Source organism: Papio anubis, chromosome 9 (assembly GCF_008728515.1).
Source record: "Papio anubis isolate 15944 chromosome 9, Panubis1.0, whole genome shotgun sequence".
Taxonomy (NCBI): Eukaryota; Metazoa; Chordata; class Mammalia; order Primates; family Cercopithecidae; genus Papio; species Papio anubis.
The window spans coordinates 9,666,996-9,685,671 of NC_044984.1; the positions used below are offsets into that span (position 1 = coordinate 9,666,996).

Here is an 18,676-nt window from a genome sequence, read left to right on the forward strand (position 1 = left end):
ACATTGTATTTTAGTGACTTAGATATATGACTTCTACATGTCTATTTCAACCTTTTTATTTAAAATACATCTTTGCCTGAAGCATTCAACTCAATTTTAGTCAGTACCATTATTTTAGATTTCCTCTAGAAAATAAAATTTATGGTAACTAGCTATTTAAATGTTGTTACAGTGCTGGTTTCAGCTACTAAATAAAAGTTTCAAAACCTTATACAGATTTAAAATGACCTTGACCTCTGTAATTGTATTGTTGCTGTATTCTTCCATTAGATATACCTATGGTGAACCTGTGGACGGAAAGGTCCAACTTAGTGTGTGCAGAGAATCTACTGCTTATCATTCATGTGGTCGTCCTATCAGTTCACTCTGTAAAAATTTTACCATTCAGGTAAGAGGTATATCTGCAAAATTATAAATAAGTTTGCATTAACCTTTTATCCTCACCTTCCATTTACCTTCCTTTCTTCTTGTTTCCCTTTTTACAGTTAAAAATACATACTTTTATTCTATATTTCTATTCCTAATTGTAAATTTTATATTCCTCTTATGTCATGCTAATTTTCATTTTCTATTGACTGACAAAAAGCAAATTATAGTATCAGAAACTGAGTAGTAAATTTCAATTCTTAATTAAAAATGGATTTGGTTTGATATCAAAATCTACACCTTATCAATTTTCTGGGAACATATGTCCTGTCTTTGTTTTTTACTTTGTGGATTTAGTCAAGGAGATATGATGATGTTTCTGTGTATTCGAGAGTGTTAGATGCATAATTATTTTCCTCTCAGTCTATCCTCACTGGAAATAAGTGTATATAGGAGCTCCAGATGGGAACCCTATCAGTCAGGGTTCTTAACCACTAAAGAGAAGAATCAACTTTTCCAAACTGACAAAGGAGGAATTTCCTAAAAGATCTATCATGTGTGAATACATGTGACTAGTGATGGATGTGTTTATTATCTTGTATATTGACAAAATAATGTCACCATGAAGAGATTTTTAAAACACAATATTGTAAGAGTTAATATTTATTAAAAATTCAAAGGTAGTTATAGGTAAATCCATAAATACATGAACTGAAAATATAATTATAGAAGTACAATGGATTATTTTATAAAATTGAAACTTGGGTAATACAATATTCTTGAAGTTGCTTCAGTGAGGTTACACATTTTCCCTATTATAGCTATTTCTTACAGTCTTCTTTTAAAATTTAACTTTTCTTTTATTGTTCTTTTCAGCTAGGGAAAGATGGCTGTGTCTCCAAGTTTATTAACACAGAAGCTTTTGAGTTAAATCGGGAAGGATACTGGAGTTTCCTCGAAGTGCATGCTCTTGTTACAGAAGATGGAACAGGTAATGCTCTCTAAGAAATCAGATCCCAATGGATATCACTGTCTCATTCGAATTGTTACCTGGTTGCCAACTACACAATGTTAATATAGTCATTTTTTCCCCGAGGGCTTTTCACTGGGTTCATGTGATTTGAATTCTGAATGTTTCATATATCAACCAAACTTTTTACACACCTGTTGATGGATGGTCAAGTATTAAGTTCAAATAAGAGTACAATGGAAGTAAGAATGCCAGTTTATGGATTTAGTTTTTGGTTTTGGTTTTAGATATAAAGTATTAGGATTTAGATATAAAGTATTAGGTTTTAGATATAGAGTATTTGGTTTTAGATATAAGCATATCCCTTTTCCTTAATGATTCCACCAATAAATATAATCGGGACATGTAGTTGTTGATGATAAAATTTTTTTGGTGAGCATAGAATTCGAACATGGGAAGTAAAATAGTATGGGGAGAATATTTTACTAAGCCTCTGAAAATAAATCCAGTGAAATATCTTTATCTCATAACCAGGAAAATCTTCCTTCCTTCCTTTCTTTCTTTCCTTCCTTCCTTCCTTCCCTCCTTCCTTCCTTCCTCCCTCCCTCCCTCCCTCTCCCTCCTTCTCTCTCTCTCTCTTTCTTCTTTCTTTTTCTTTCTTTCTTTCTTTCTCTTTCTTTCTTTCTTTCTTTCTTTCTTTCTTTCTTTCTTTCTTTCTTTCTTTCTTTTTCTTTCTTTTTCTTTCTTTCTTTCTTTCTTTCTTTCTTTCTCTCTCTCTCTCTCTTTCTTTCTCTCTTTCTTTCTTTCCTTCGAGAAGGAGTTTCACTCTTGTTGCCCAGGTTGGAGTGCAATCTCAGCTCACTGCAACCTCTGTCTACCAGGTTCAAGCAATTCTTCCACCTCAGCCTCCTGAGTAGCTGGGATTACAGGTGCCCACCACCACCACCGACTAATTTTTCGTATTTTTAGTAAAGATGGGATTTCATCATGTTGGCCAGGCTAGTCTCAAACTCCTGACCTCAGGTGATCCATCCACCTCTGCCTCCCAAAGTGCAGGGATTACAGGCATGAACCAGTGGGCCAGGTCAAAAATATTTCTAATGACTAATTTGTGTCTCCTGGACCTAATAACCCTTCCCCCTTAAGCACAGAATGCTAAGTCTTATTCCTTGAAATACTTTTCTCTGTGCTGACCACTTTCTTTCTGTTAATATAGTCTTTTTAAACTTATGCATATGTAACTGATATTTCAGCAAAATTTCTGTTCACGAAGTATTAAATTGCTAATGTACTTATATCAGTATTCAAAGTTTTAGAGGTTTCTGTCACATTCAGAGGAAATTCAAGTATTAAACAAATGTTTAATTGATAATTAAATATATTTGTCATACTGAACTAAATAAATAATAAAATAATAGCCAGGCACAGTGACTCACACCCATAACCCCAGCACTTGGGGAGGCTGAGGCAGGAGAATTGTTTGAGCCTAGGAGTTTGAGACCATCCTGGGCAACATAGTGAGACCCCGTCTCTACAAAAAATACAAAATTAGCTGGGTGTTGTGTCATGTAGCTGTAGTCCCAGCTACTCAGGAGGCTGAGGTGGGAGGATCACTTGAGCCCAGGAGGTTGGGGCTGCAGTGAGCCATGATTGCACCACTACACTCCAGCCTGGGCAACAGAAAGTGAAAGAAAATAAAGAAAAAGGAAAGAAAGAAAGAAAGAAAGAAAGAAAGGGAGAAAGGAAGGAGGGAAGGAAGGAGGGAGGGAAGGAAGGAAGGAAGGAAGGAAGGAAGGGAGAGGGAAGAGAGAGAGAGAAAAAGAAAAGGAGGAAGGGAGAAAGGGCTTACTAAATGATAACATATGTCTATATTTTTATGAGAATTATGTGACCATTAAAATATAAGTTTTTATAAGATTTTTGCCAAAACCTTATAACATAATGATAAAAACATGTAAAACCACATATACATTTGCACATATTGAGTGTATGTGTGCATGTACACATATACACACACATAATCTCAAACATATTAATATAAATGATAAGTATAAAGGTAAATTGAACTTGTAGGAAAAAGCCTAAAATGTTAATTTTGGTTGTCTTGGGGATATCTGATGTTTGGTAATTTGTGTTTGCTTCTTTAAGCATTACCATTTTTAATGATATACATATATTATAATTCTTACTATTAATAAATTAAAGCATATGTTTTAGGCAAGCAGAGAGTAAAAGAAATGTTGTTAATTACTTAGGAATAATGAGAAATCAACATTTACCAATCCATCATGAAGGAATGGTAAATGAATTGAGTATTTTATGAAAAGCAGCAATACCAATTGGTAGAAGCATTTTGTACCATCTTGATTAACTTTCTTTATAAAAGACATCTGAAGAAGAACCTATATATTAAAACTGCTTAGGAAAGGGAAGGGAAACTATTAGAAGGAATGGTGAACTTTTGTGTTTTATTTTCGGAAGCTCTGTTTGGCTGTTTTTGGATGTGACATTTTCTCAATAATATCAATTGACTGCAGGTGTACAGCTTACAGGCTCCAAGTACGTATACATCGACTCATCAGTGGTGAAGATTAGTTTTGAGAATATGGATATGTCCTACAAACAGGGACTCCCTTATTTTGGTCAGGTAAGAGAATCAATCATTTTTTTACATACCGTATTCATTCATTCATTTGTTCCTTCATTTATCTATTAATCTTCCAACAGCTATTCCCTAAGAAATTACTACATAGGAATCTCTGTGGTAAGCACTGTAGGGTGACCTACACTGTTGATTTTCACAGTTCTGTCCTGATGTATATGTTTTTTGTCAAGTCGTAACTGTTAATAGTATCCCACTTCACTCTCAAAATGTCCAAGTTTGGACAATAAATGATATGGTCTACATCAGTATTAGGAATAAAATGGTGATGTAGAGAGGAACTATTATCACTGCTTTTATGGAGTTGATAGTGTAACAGAGATAATAAACATTAAACAGATAATTTTATAAATAATTCTTTATTGTAGTTGTGATAGGTGCTATGTCAGTGAAATACTGACCATTTAACTACCCTGCATCAGGAATTGGCAAACCACAGCCTGTAGGCAAATCCAACAGAGGTCTGCCTTGTACAGCCAGTGAACAATCAGTGGTTTTAACATTTTTTAAAGATTATTTAAAAAAATAAAAAAAAATAAGAGACCAAGACCATGGTGCTTTATGAAAGAAGTTTGCTAAAATCTGGACTAAATGATCATGGAAAGTTTCCCTGAAGAAGCAATATTTAGGTTGACACAAGAACACTAAAAAAGAAATACAAAAGTGGGTAGCCTGGCTTACATCTTACAGAGCAGTCGTTCTCAAACTGGCATCAGTATCACCTAAAGGACTTGTTGAAACAAATTTCAGTAAAAGTCATTTTATGAACAAATTTAGATTGAAATACAGCTTTGGCAAATAGATACATTTGATACATGTTCACTTACCGAATAGTGGTGGATAATGTTATCATAATTTTTTCTAACCTTTCTCTTTGCTTTGTAATTTTTGCTTTATACATTTCCATGTTCTATTACTAAATATATAAAACTGAGAAACATTATACCTTCAAAGAATATAAAATTTTTTCTGAATATAAAATAATTTTATCTAGACTTGAGAATTCTACATTTCCTCCCTCTTATGTTGTTGTTACCCAAGATGATTTCCTGGGTTCCCATTTGTCTCCTGTATCTTTTCTGTGCTATTTAAAAGTATTTTCTGTGTAAAGAGCATTTTGTGTGAAAGTGTTACATTTTAGCTTCCTTTCTGAACTTAATCTTCTGAGGTTTTTGTTATTAGTTTGTTTTATTCGACTGCCAAAGATCTCCAAATTGAATATTAGAGATGGTAGTAGACTTCCTGGTTGTATTTTGCATATTTTGGGGAATGCTTTTTAAAATTTAATCCATAAACCTACTAAGTAACTGTAGAATTTTGTGAGATATACTTTATCAAGTCAAAAAATTTTCCTTTTTTAGTTTACTAAGAATTTTCTATAATGTGTTAGTTTCTATATCTAGCTATTTCTTATTAAATTTAGGTTTTAAAATAGAGAGCATAAAAATATGTTCACTTATGATTTGAAAAAATAAATCTATCATAATTTATTTCCCCTTTTTTATTACTAGTTGTGCTTGTGTTTTTTCCCATTAGATTTTGAATTTGTTAATTATCTTTATTTTTAATGTTGTTTTAATTGATTTTCATTTCATCATTTATTTTTATTATATTTTTTCTTCTACCTCTTTTGGTTTTTTTTCCCTAGCATCTTGTTATAAATACTTATGTTAAACTTCCATGTTTTCAAATTTATACAATTTTCCCTAAATACTACTTTCCCCCTCACAGGTGTTTTTCTATACTATTTTTATTTTTTAAATTATGAAAAAATGCACATATCAAATTTACCATCTTAACAATTTTCAAGTTCAATTAAAATCATTTTTGATGATTTCATTATTTTTATTTTTATTTTTACCTAAGAATTACTTGAGTTTTAAGTTTTCTTCTCTACTATGTGTGATTATGGTGGAATATTTTTTTTAAAGTAATTTTTTCTTTTGCAGTAACAGCTACAATTTATTGAGCACTTACTAGGTCTTAAACATTTGCTAAATACATATACAGTACTCACAATAGCCCCAGGAAATGATAGATGTATTTAAGTTTTGGATCAATGATTAATGATTAGTTGAGTAGAAAGCTCTTTTCTACCCTACAATAAGCTAGACATTAAAGACTGACATTCCAATTAATATAATTAACCCTGAATGTATGGAACTGTTTTCTCATAATAATGCACATCTACTGCTAAATGACCACTCTCAAAGTTGCTTTCTTTTTCATGTTCAAAGAAAATTACATTTGCTTTCCTCTGACGTTTACAATAGAATGCTCTTCAGTGCTACTGTAGAATCTATTAGGAAATTCTTCAAAATATAAATCAATTTAAGCCCTATAATCAGAGCTTTTCTTTTTGTTGAACTGCTTTGCAGGGGGAAAATGGCATACATATACAAAATAATACTCCGCTGAAACATACAACACTGACTCCCAAGAATATTGATTACTTTACTATTTGTCAAACACTGTTACATGCTACCAATGTTAGATGAATCAGGACTCCATTTTCAGTAACTATGGTTCTTGGAGTCCTGGATAACTTAAAAAAATAGAGACCAGTCTGGCTAAGGAAATTTAAAAGTTCTCTAACTCTCAGTCGGACACCTTGGGAACTAGAATATGGGTATATCCCACCCAGTTCCCAGGAGTACATTATGAAAAAGTTTATATACATTCCACATCCTCTGCAATATCTCAAAACTCTCTTCTAGTTCCAGCATCCTCCCATCACCACAAATATCAAGAGTATTGATCAAGGAGGGACAAGCCTGCCACTATACCCTTCACTCACAATTCCAAAGATGTTTGTCCTGGAAATTCTGTCTTATTTTCATGAGCTCTTAGCATATTGTGATAGCCTGACATTTTCCCATCAAGTATACTGCTTGGCTAGCATCAATAATACTTCAAACACATAGCAACAATTTATGTACTTCACATCAACTAGGGGAAAGGTGACAAACATTGTAAGACAGCCTAAAGCAAAGGTTATCACCAAGGTCTGTGTTTAGGAGATAAAACATGCAAGATAAACAGAGGAAGAACATTGACTAATTCTGGGGAAACTTGGGGAAGAACTATAAACAGCTTAGCAGAGAGAAAACAGCTCACTGATTCACTGATTTATAATAAAATCCATTCACAACACTTATTTGTAGTTACTTTTATGGTAGATAATATTCAAGTCATATCAAAGTGCTTCAAGCAAAATTTAGCAACTCCTGTAAGGCTTCCTGCTGTTCATCATCAAGTTGGGATACACATTCCAACCATAAATCTTCAGGAGTCTGTACCTGACGCATGACATCAGCTAGGCGTTTGGCACAGGGATCTTCATAGTTAATAGTCCCATTAATTTTTTTCTTCTGCAATTACTCTTGATTATTGTGGGAAGACTGGAATTACTTGGACCAGTTACAACTGGGTGGTTACTTTCAATTAGGTTACAGAGAAAACTCAGAGTCTGAATAGCTTCCTCTTTATCTTCATGCAGTGGAAGCCATGATAACCAGTGTGGAAGACCTTCATCTACATTTACACAGTTAGGCTTAAACGTCAAAATCTTCCCTATTGTGAAGATACAGTTCTCTGTAGCAATGACATTTCTTTTGGTTTTGGAATTTGCACACTTAATAACTTTTACCAGCAGTGGAACAGCTTGTGAACATAAAGAACGATAATCATCTCCAACAAATTATGCCATGACACTCAGGCCATAAGCAGCAGCTTGCCTGACTTCGGAGTTGTTATCTCGCATATTTAGTAGCATTGGTCACTGAAAATATTCTATATTTTTAAATGAAGTTGGACTGCAGTGCTCTATGATGTCATCAAATGCGCACAATCCACACTGTCTGTCTAGCCATTAGATTTACAATTCATGGAATTGTAAATTAGATTTACTTGAACAAATTAGATTTACAATTCATGGAAGTCGTTGTTCAAATCATGCTAAAGTCTTTTCCTTATAAGTACTAAATAATGTGTGCAAGATATCTGATACTTTGGTCAGAATATAAACATCAGATTCATCCTCATCTTACAGAGACATCTCAGCCTTTTGATCATAGTTTTCTTCCTGTCTTTTCACCTGTTGCAATTCTTGGTTTTTAAAGTGCCCTTCAAATTTTGCTCTCAGTATTCCTCCCAGTTCTTCCAAGTATTCATCATTAAAGCAACCATCTCCCATAACTTCAATGAACTTTGCAAAAGAATTCATTATTTCTGAGAGTGCGTATGTATCTGTTTCAGTACCAATAGCCTAGATTAAGGGGTTACATATGAATTGCCACATCTGTGCAAGATACTGTAGCCACAAATTCTTGCACATTCCAGGAGAAAAGGCACAGACTCTGCTGCTGTCACTCGAACATTGTCGTGGAAATACATTTCAGTAAAGGAAGCATCAGCTTCACAACTTGTTCTGTATAGTCCACAAACCCTTCCCTTAACTCCTTAGCAGAGTAAACCAACATCTGGCTAGCAGTTGCTTTTGCTTCAAGTCCTGAAGTTTTAATTCCAAAAACCTGTTGGTCTCCAAGATTTACATATTGCCAGCCATCATCATCACTCATATTCTCCACATCCTGTGTGTCTAAGAGAGCAATACCAGGTTTAGCTGAAGCAGTCTTAATAAGAGGCTGGATAACCAGTGGAAGGAACTGTTGAAAATCTTTTCCAAGAATCTGACACATTTATCCCATGCTGAAACCATGTAAGAGGTCTGAGGGCCATTATCTTCCATATTATTTAAGTCTGATTGTGTCTTCAACAACAGCTGCATCACATTTGATGCATCTTGCATAAATTTTTTCTTCCCAACAGCAAGACCAATATGGCTAATGCACTCAATAGTTTTTCCTCTCAGAAGCTTGAGTTCCTTCTGAACAGCAAGCTCAACGATGTGCTTTAGTGAGGGCATGAATATATCATAACATGGGAAAAAATTTTCTTCGATTGTATCTGCAACCGATGCAATGGTTGCCCCAAGTTATTCCAGGGCCAATTTAGTTCCATTCTGAATCAACTCTTGAAGTTTAATCACCAAGATAGAATGTAGATTTTTCACCATACTGTCCAAATACAGAACTGGGAATGATTTGGGGCACCTTCAATAAAAATAATAAGAGCAGAAGCTGCATGTGATTACACACACTGATTACCTTGGTTTTCCATGGTACGTAACAGAGCTGCAATCACCATTTCATGAAATTTCTTTCGGAAATTAGGTGCAAAATCTGTAGCCATCTGTCCAAGTGTAGTACAGGCTGCAGCCCTCACCCTTGGATGAGGATCCTGGGATATTTTCATAGAGATCCTCTTCTTGCCTCCCCACCATACAGCTTGGATTGATGAGGTTCTTCAGAAGCTGATAAAACTCTTGCTTTTCCGACAAGGTCGCCGGCACCCCTGCAGACGTGGTTGCCACCATTATGCGCTGTCAAAGCTACCACGACCGGGAAAGAACATAAGTAATTTTAAAATTGCAGACAACACATATATTAGCAAGAAAAATAACACTATAAATTCAAATACGAAGAACAATGAGCACCTCTCCCCTCTAATCCCTTCATTTCGTGAATACTTCCCCAGAAGCAACTACTTTCAGTCCCCTGTGTGTCCTATAAACCAGTAGAGAGGTTCAGAAGCTTGATCAGATTCAAGTTCATTTTTGGTGGGTACAGTAGGCAAGAATATAATATAGGTAGTGTCATGTACTTTTCACAGAAAGCACTCTTCCTCTCTTACTGAGATGTTAGCAGACATTGACAATAATTATTTAGATGCATTGTTTGTCTGAACCATTCTTTCTTAGCCTAGGCACAACTGAAATTTTGGGCCAGATAATACTTTGCTGTGCGGGTTACCCTGTGCATGGTTAGAGTTTAGCAACATCCCAGGTCTCTACCTACTAAACGCTAGTAGCACCATCCCCTTCCTATTTGTGATAGCCCAAAGTGTTTGCAGACATTGCCAAATGGCAAAATGTATTGGCTAACAAGTTTAAAAGTGATAAATTAGAATTTTGCCACTTTTAGAATAGTGATTCTCAATGAAGAGTTATTTGAGATGTTTTTAAAAAGATTACCTAAATCCTATTATCCCATCTAAAAAATTAGCAATAATCCCCTAAAATCTGCCAGTCAATCATGCTCCAGATTAACTCAGGGGTTTTATTTCTGTCTTCTCTAGCATAAGACATGGTTGAGAGGTGTGTGTCTGTCTGTGTGTATGTGTGTGTGTGTGTGTGTGTGTGAACTTAAGCCCTAGCCTAGTCATTAAGGCCCAGCTCCTTCCCATTCCCTCTCAAAGCTTTTTGAAACTTCAAGGTATCGTATTATCTTATCCTATAATCAAGAACTCCAAGACATCTTTTCCTATAGAGAGCTGGGAAAGCCAGCTGAGGTTTGTAATAATTTATCAGGGTGGTAGGGGATAGGTGGTACCTACATGAATCAGGCATCCCCGCGGACAATGTAGTCTGTTATTAATATATTGTCATGCAGGTACAGTGTCCTGCCTGGACACACCCTCTTCATTAGCATTTGAAGGAATCAGTTCTTGAAAACTCGTATATAAGAGCTCTTATTTCCTTGATCGTTTTAGGGAGACCAATGGCAGCTATAAACAGATGTGAGTCTCAAAGAACAAAATGTTTTAGTTCAAAACCATGGTTGTATAAAGTGGTATCTTTCGGATTTTTGGCCATTTCACAGTGGTGAATGTTCTGATCACTTTCAGGAGATGTGCCAGGAGAAACAAGTCATTCCTGTTCTACTTTTGAAAAAGGGGCTGGTTTCTCTGTGATAGAGTGGGTCACTATAGTAGCTGCATTAGTGGAAATTAAAAATGGTTTATCTGGCCATGTGTTGTCATAAGGGTCATCAAACACGTGGCTCAGTATTACTAGGGAGCACTTTTGAAGGGTAAGCTTTATTGCCAGAATAGAGGTACTATCTGCTTTTTAAATATCCCCTACAAAGTTCAAGACTTCAGAGGTATGACTCCAAGAGTAACATATTTGAACATAGGAAGCTGGGCAAAGCAGAGAGCTAACAAGGGAATTCCTTCACAAGAGACAGTAGCAGCATCCGTGGATGGCTGAAATGATACTGTTTAAAATTGTAGGACATATGACAAATATCTCTGCCACAAGAAACATCTGCTAATGAAGTGCTGCATGCCTGGCCCCAGCAGTTGATAATGGGCCTGGTGTCATCACTTGGGCACTATTTGGGTTTGGGGACAAAGAAAGAAAGGAAAGTGCCCAGAAATCGTATGGCTTGTTCATCTTCCTGTGACGAGAAGGGACTCAAAGGATCTTTCTAGTCTAGGTGTACTAAAATTAGAGCGAAACTCTGTGTGATCCTAAAGGCAAGGTGTCATGTGTCTGTGGCCTATGGATTGCTGAGACAAGTTAATTTTTCTTACAAGATCAAGCTATGAGATGAAACTACATTCAAAATCTGTGTAGATGGTGCAAATGAGGCATCGGTCTACAGATGCTGAGCAAGAAAAAAGGATTGTGTTTGCTTGGACCAGCAGGAAAATGATAAGTGGCAGAAATAAGATGAAAGGCTCGAAGCAGAAGTGGTTTTGCAGAAACTGACTGAGCTAAAAAAAGGATGTCTCAGACAGTTTTTGTCTGGCTATTGTGGCCTTAGATGTTGCTAAGAAGGTTGCCTTTAAAGGCTTCAAACTGGCATAGATACTGATGCAGGCATTGTATCTACTATATATAATACAATTTCAGAAGGGACTTTTTAAAGCAATCATTGCCTGTACTAGTAAGAGAATTAGAAAGAGATTTCTAGTGAATAACCATGGCTGATCAGAGCAGTCACTACAATGTTTTAGGGAAGATGATGCTAAATTTTGCATTTTAGAAAATTTGGTTTGATGCCAGTATAGAGAAAGAACAAGCAAAAGCAATACAGGAGAGAGAGACTAGATAGAAAAAATAGAAGATGTATGAGGGATAAAAGATAAGAAATTGATATAAGGAATAGCAACAGGAACGAATGTGATCAGTTGGAAACAGAAAATGTTAAAAAGATACAATTGAAAATATTTATCAATAATTGAAAATTATAGGAAAAAGAAAATAAGTCTAGGATGTCTCTAGATATTTGACTTTAGTAACTAAGTGAATGGTTGAGGTATTCACTGAGATAAATAAGAGAAAGAGAAAAAAGGGAAGTGTGGGCACAGTAATAAATCATTCCAATTTGAGGGTCTCTGTAGCATTTTTATTATAAAAAATATTCAGGGTAGTTAATGATATGGGCCTGAGTTTTCAGAGATCTTTGTGAGCAGGAGAAACAGAATTTAGGCTCTTTCGTGTATTAATGGTGCATGTCATACACTCAACAGGAGTAGATGAAGCCTCCCAGGAAGTGCATACACACCAAGGAGAGCGGGGGTCCCCATGATAGAACCTTGGCAAATGCCGTCAACATGGATTCCCAAATTTACTACATGCTTCAGAAATGTATTTTCTTCCTCCTGTACAGATTAAATTGCTTAATCCAGACAACTCTCCAATCCCAAATGAAGTTGTCCAGTTGCATCTGAAGGACAAATTTGTGGGCAACTACACCACAGATGTAAATGGCATCGCTCAGTTTTTCTTGGACACATCTACGTTTACATACCCAAACATCACTTTGAAAGTAAGTTAAACCGAAGGCAAGTAAAACAAAAACAAACAAGCAAACAAAAACACTGCACTGGCTTGCTAAGGTTTAGGTCTATGCGAGATTATATTTATGGAACAGAAATGAAAAGATACATCTTGGTATGAATCTACAGTACCGAAAAATGGTTAAATATTAAGAATATAGACCCTATGAAAAGCAGATTAAAAATTATTTTAAGAGTCCTGGGAAAAGGACGGATAGCATACATATTAAATTGTATAAAGGAGAATTAGCTGAAAATAAGCAACGCTTCACTTTTATTACGGAAATAGAAAGAGAATTGTGTTTTTATAGAAGGAAATACTTGAGAAGTCCTGTAATGTATTACCTTGGAATAATGTAAAGAATTTCTCTGGATATATTCGAGAGAGAAGTAAACTACTATCTGTAATAATTATATATCAATCTTTCTTAGATATTTTTAAAGGACTCCTCAGACTTTTTGTGTTGAGAATGGTAAATTACTATGGTCAGAGTAAACTCCTTGCTGTATTTCATAAAAACTTTCCGGTCCGGGCGTGGTGGCTCACGCCTGTAATCCCAGCACTTTTGGAGGCTCAGGCGGGCTGATCACGGGGTCAGGAGATTGAGACCATCCTGGCTAACACGGTGAAACCCCGTCTCTACTAAAGATACAAAAAATTAGCCGGGCGTGGTGTCGGGCACCTGTAGTCCCAGCTACTCGGGAGGCTGAGGCAGGAGAATGGCGTGAACCCGGGAGGCGGAGCTTGCAGTGAGCCGAGATCGCGCCACTGCACTCCAGCCTGGGCGACAGAGCGAGACTCCGTCTCAAAAAAAAAAAAAAAAAACCCAAAAAAACTTTCCCATCTTTCAGCAAAACTTCATATTATGTTATCAGTAGCAAGGTAAACTTTTGCACTCACAGGTTCTTCATATTATAGTGAGGGAGACATAGCAATTTACATTCTAGCAAAAGTATAATTATAGTAAAGAATACAGTAAAATATTTAATGTAATATTATTTAATTAGGACTTGAATAGACTAAGTTGTAGAAACCATAGTGATCGCTCTAGAGTATAACCAGAAAATGGGGAATTGGCTTAGACTTAATGTAGAATGGCTGTAAGATGTTCTTGTAGAGATAAAGCAGCATGACGATAAACCATCTTATCAAATATTCTTTCACTCATCCTTTCTCTTTATCCTAAAATACCCATAAATTTGATTTTTTTTGTCTAGGCAGCCTATAAGGCCAATGAAAATTGCGAGGCTCATGGCTGGGTGTTGCCTCAATACCCTCAGCCCGAGTACTTTGCATACCGATTTTACTCCAAGACTAACAGCTTCCTAAAGATTGTCCAAGAGATGGAAGAACTGAGATGCAACCAGCAGAAGAGGGTGCTAGTGCACTACATTCTCAATATGGAAGACTTTGAAGACAAAACCTACACAGCAAACTTCAATTATTTGGTATGAACTGAAAATATTCTTCCACAACCAAATTTGTTTTTTTTCTTTAAAACTTTTTTGAACCTAATGAAATCCCTGTACCTATATGCCACGAGGAAGCTCAAAGTAAACATAAATGATAAAACTTATATAACTGGTATCTCTTTTTAAGAAAGGAGGGAAAAGGCCATGCCACCACAACCCGTATGCACTCTGTCATTCTCAGGCCCTTTCTTCAGAGTTACCCATTTCTATTTGGACGTAGCTGGGATCAAATCTTAGTTCTGATATGCACTAGCTTTGTGTTACTTTTTGAAAGTCACTTAAACCTCTAGAGAATGTTAATTTTTTGTAATATATTGTCTAATTTTGTAATATATTGTCTAATCATCAAGATAAGTATTTAATAATACATATAAACCCTTTGCCCAACTTCTGGCACACAAAAGATATTAAATATTAGTTTGATTTTAATATATTGCTATTATGGAATATTTTACACTGTCTAAATGGATGCATGATACTTCACTGAGATTTATGAAGATGATATAAAATTAATGAAACATGAATTAACTCAATCGGCCAACACTTACTGAATCGTTTTCATATTCCAGGTATTGTATTAGCAATTGTAACAATAGAAAAAATAGAAAAAGTATAACTGGGGACAAAACATAAATTAGAATTACATAAGTGTAACAAATGAAACATGTATGGCCACTAAGGTGTTACAGAAAAATGAATGATTAACTCTAGCTAGAGTTTAGAACAGTGATTACTAGAGTATATTTCCTAGAGTAGCAGTATCAGCATCACCTGGGAATAAGTTAGAAATTCTGGGAATTCAAGTGGCTGGGCACGGTGGCTCACGCCTGTAATCCCAACACTTTGGGAGGCCCAGGCGGATGGATCCCGAGGTCAGGAAATCGAGACCACCTTGGCTAACATGGTGAAACCCCGTCTCTACTAAAAATACAAAAAGAAATTAGCCGGGCGTGGTGGTGGGCACCTGTAGTCCCAGCTACTCCTGAGGCTGAGGCAGGAGAATGGCGTGAACCCGGGAGGCGGAGCTTGCAGTGAGCCAAGATCGTGCCACTGCACTCCAGCCTGGGTGACAGAGCAAGACTCCATCTCCAAAACAAAAAAGAAAAGAAAAAAAAATTCTGGGAATAAGTTAGAAATCTTGTTCTCCAGGTGATTCTGAAGCACATTAAAATTTGACAACCACTAATTTAGGAAAAAGATATATACCTATATGTTTACATTTATATGTCTATACATATTTTTAAGGAAAAATACATAAAGAGAATATGCCTAAGTAGGGTTTTGTAGGATGAATAGGAGTTTTCTGGATGATGAGAGGATATGAGAAACACATTTAAGTTTATTTTAGGAAATAATATAAGAGGTCAAAGATGTCTGAAGTGTATTATTCTGAGAACTAAAGGTGTTTGAGGCTATCTACATGAAGAGTGAAAGTAGTACCACATGATGTCTCACACTTTTCAAACTTAGAATTCTGGAATAACCTTTTGATACTTCTTTTTTTCATGCTATTTACTGCATCACCAATTTCTATCACTTTTTCGTTATATTATCTCTCGCATTTTTCTTTCCTTCATCATTTCCACAAACATTAAAATATTTCAAACCAGCAAGGTATGGACACCAAACCATCAGAAAAGGTATGAGTCCAAATTCCACTGGAGCCCTTGGCTAAGCCAAGCATGGCTCATTTAGACTGGGGGCAAAGTGGTGGGAGTGGGAGGAGCTGGTTGTGGAGGAGAGGTTCTAGGGAAGCAAGGAGGGGACTCTGGGGAGCTCAGGGAAGTGGCTCTTTACCAACCGGTACAAAACATGTCAACAATAATATTGCCATACTGGGGTGTGGGAAATACCAAGCATCCTTGGAGTGAGAAGCTAAACCTCTTAACTAGTTTTTATAAAGACACGCCCACATGCCCCTGACTTTTGCCGCCTTCTTTTCTGGCCACACCTCTGCTCGTCTTAATGTCCAATATTTCCCAATGCAGAGCTGAGCCATTTTGCAGATCAGTCCAGAGCTGAGCCATTTTGCAGGTCTGTGGTGTGAATTGATTTACTTGTTATCAGCTTCCCTCTTGAAATAGCTTAGGTTTGCCCCTCTCTGATCTGATAAGGCCTTTACAATTACTTGACTTCATTTCCATTTTAAATGAGTCTCCTAACAGCCATTTTCTTCCTCGCTCCCTCGTACCTTCCTCCCTCCGTCTGGAAATCTAGAGTGGTTTTTTTCAAAAGCAATTAGGATTATTTCACTCTCCTAATCAAATACAGTTAATGACTTCCTATTTCTATTAAAACAAATACCAGACTCCTTTCTTTTGCCTGCAAGACTGTATCTGGTCTGCACCTGTGAAGCTCACCAGCTTCATTTTGCATCTTTCTACACTTTGGCCTTCTTCATTGCAGACACAGAGTGCTTTCATTTTCTTGGACAAGCCATGTGCTTTTCTGGCTCAGAAGCCTCCCACAGGTTTTTCCTTCTGCCCATAACAATCTTTGTTCCCATTTGCTACCACAGCTCCCAACCTGCCTGCACCTCATTTTCCGAGCTGATTCCTCCTCAGCATGCATCTCCTGGCTTAAATGAAACTGTCTAATCTCCTAGATGATTCAAGTCTTCTCCTACATATTCTTTCACAATAGGCTGGGTGGACTTTAATTCTGCCTAGCAGGGTGTACATCACAGAGAAAACCCCCAATATAATATTTTAGAATGAATGGATAGAGGCTGAATTAATTTGATTGTTAGGCTTTCAATAATTAATTTGATACTCAGGCTTTTAAGCTTTTTTCTTAATTGTATGGCCTGACAAATATCAGTGCCTCTGTGTGCCCCTTCAGTTTACTCATCTGTTACAACAGCTGTCTTTCTGTTTTGAGAAGTCAATGAGTTAATATAGTCAACAGTGCTAAGACCTCCCAGGCTCATTAAACTTTCAGCTTTATGCCTTTTTGCAAATGTTCTATTTCCCAAAACAATATCTTCCAGCTAGTTGAGGCTCAGTTCTTTTTTTATGAACTAATCACCCAAACTTGGCACTTCAGAGATTTAAAGCAATTTTAATATTCAGTGAAATAGTAAACGGACTAGGAGTACCAACTCCAGCAATTTCAAGCTGCAAGATCTTATGGAAGCTTTAAATTATCTGCAAGTCTCAGCCTCTTTTAAAATAATATTCTAAAATTGTAATTTAAAAATTCAAGGAATTTGTACTAGATTTCAAGTCTCCAGCCTTTGCACTTTAGAGATCATAATGAAAGTCTGCTGATGCAAATTTGCACACAGTTGCTGATAAAGGTGAAGTGAGAGAAGCGTTTTTCTGGAGCACCCCCAGCTTGCTACTTTATTTTCTTTGCTTTAAATTTTGGGTGGAGATGGATGAACAGGCCTTGCTTATACCTTGCATATCAAACACACCTTTCAGAAAACCAAACAAAGCACTGGGAGACTCTTAATGCTTTGTATAACTTTGTTTCACTAAAGTAAATAAATTTAGATGTAAGTCAGCATTTACAAATATGAATAAAAAGTTGTTTCATTGGTCTTAGAAAACGGTTTTGGAATGTGGAACATTAAATTGCTTTATAGCAAGTTTATCTGTGACTCCTAAATTCTCTTGAATATAGCTATTAGAGTCATATGCTTGCTTACTGGTAACCTGAGTTTACTAGTAAACATGTCAATAGTATTGCTCAGACAAGAAAAGGAGGTAAATCACATTCGTTTATAATTAAATGAAATTTCGTTTCTGTTCTCTAAACTTTATCATTATATTTTCATTTTCCTAGGTGATTTCAAAAGGTGTAATTGTTCTTCATGGGCAACAGAAAATTGAGATCAATGAAAATGGTGAGGCCTCTAATTTTAGCATATAATTTAATACAAATAGAATGCTTTAACTGGGATATATTTTACATTTTTCTTTAAAAGTCACAGTCCTCGCATTTTAGGACTGTTTATTTACTGCCCCCCAAACTACCCTTGGGGACCATATAAAGACATGTAAATAGGCACAATGCCAAATGAAAAATAATTACTTAATTAATCGTTAATTAATTATATTAATTATGTATAATTATATTAATTATATATTTATATATTTATATAAATATTTATAAATATAATTAATATAATTTATATTAATATAATTATATTATTATATATCAATATATAATTAATATATAATTATATTAATTAACTATTAATATATTGTTAATTATATTCCAAACTATATTGTTAATTATATTCCAAACACTACTATAATGCAAAAGGGTCATTGGTCCTTCCCTTTCTCTTTCAAGAAAGACAGGTAAGTATTTTTACATTCAAACAAGAAGGGATTTTTTAAAAGAAACAAAAGTAGACTGAAGTTTGAAAGGTAATAAGAAATGTTCAACTATTTCTTTCTTTTATAATTTATGGAATAGGCTGTGAACCCCTCCTAGAAATGCTTTATAAATTAAATTTGGTGGGTCGGGGCAGTCTCTTTGGCAGTGGGTAGGATGGCTAGAAATTC

At 35.7% G+C, this 18,676-nt stretch overlaps 2 protein-coding genes across 6 annotated transcripts in view; one reads left to right on the forward strand and one right to left on the reverse strand.

Annotated features, from left to right (window-relative positions):
• LOC101000295 (ovostatin) overlaps window positions 1-18,676 on the forward strand; it is a 161,157-nt gene that overhangs the window by 99,043 nt on the left and 43,438 nt on the right. For all 5 annotated transcript variants that reach the window (XR_004175992.1, XM_021922010.2, XM_021922008.2 and 2 more), the window contains 6 exons: window positions 271-388; window positions 1,243-1,357; window positions 3,874-3,983; window positions 12,518-12,676; window positions 13,905-14,135; window positions 17,949-18,009. Coding sequence is in view for 4 of the 5 variants with exons in the window: in XM_021922010.2 (XP_021777702.1) it covers window positions 271-388; window positions 1,243-1,357; window positions 3,874-3,983; window positions 12,518-12,676; window positions 13,905-14,135; window positions 17,949-18,009 (794 nt within the window). In the remaining variant the exon portion in view is untranslated. The remainder of the gene's footprint in view (window positions 1-270; window positions 389-1,242; window positions 1,358-3,873; window positions 3,984-12,517; window positions 12,677-13,904; window positions 14,136-17,948; window positions 18,010-18,676) is intronic.
• LOC100999606 (ran-binding protein 6-like) lies at window positions 9,212-9,435 on the reverse strand. Its single transcript, XM_031650263.1, has one exon. The coding sequence runs from the start codon at window positions 9,433-9,435 to the stop codon at window positions 9,229-9,231; it is 207 nt and encodes a 68-aa protein (XP_031506123.1). The 3' UTR covers window positions 9,212-9,228.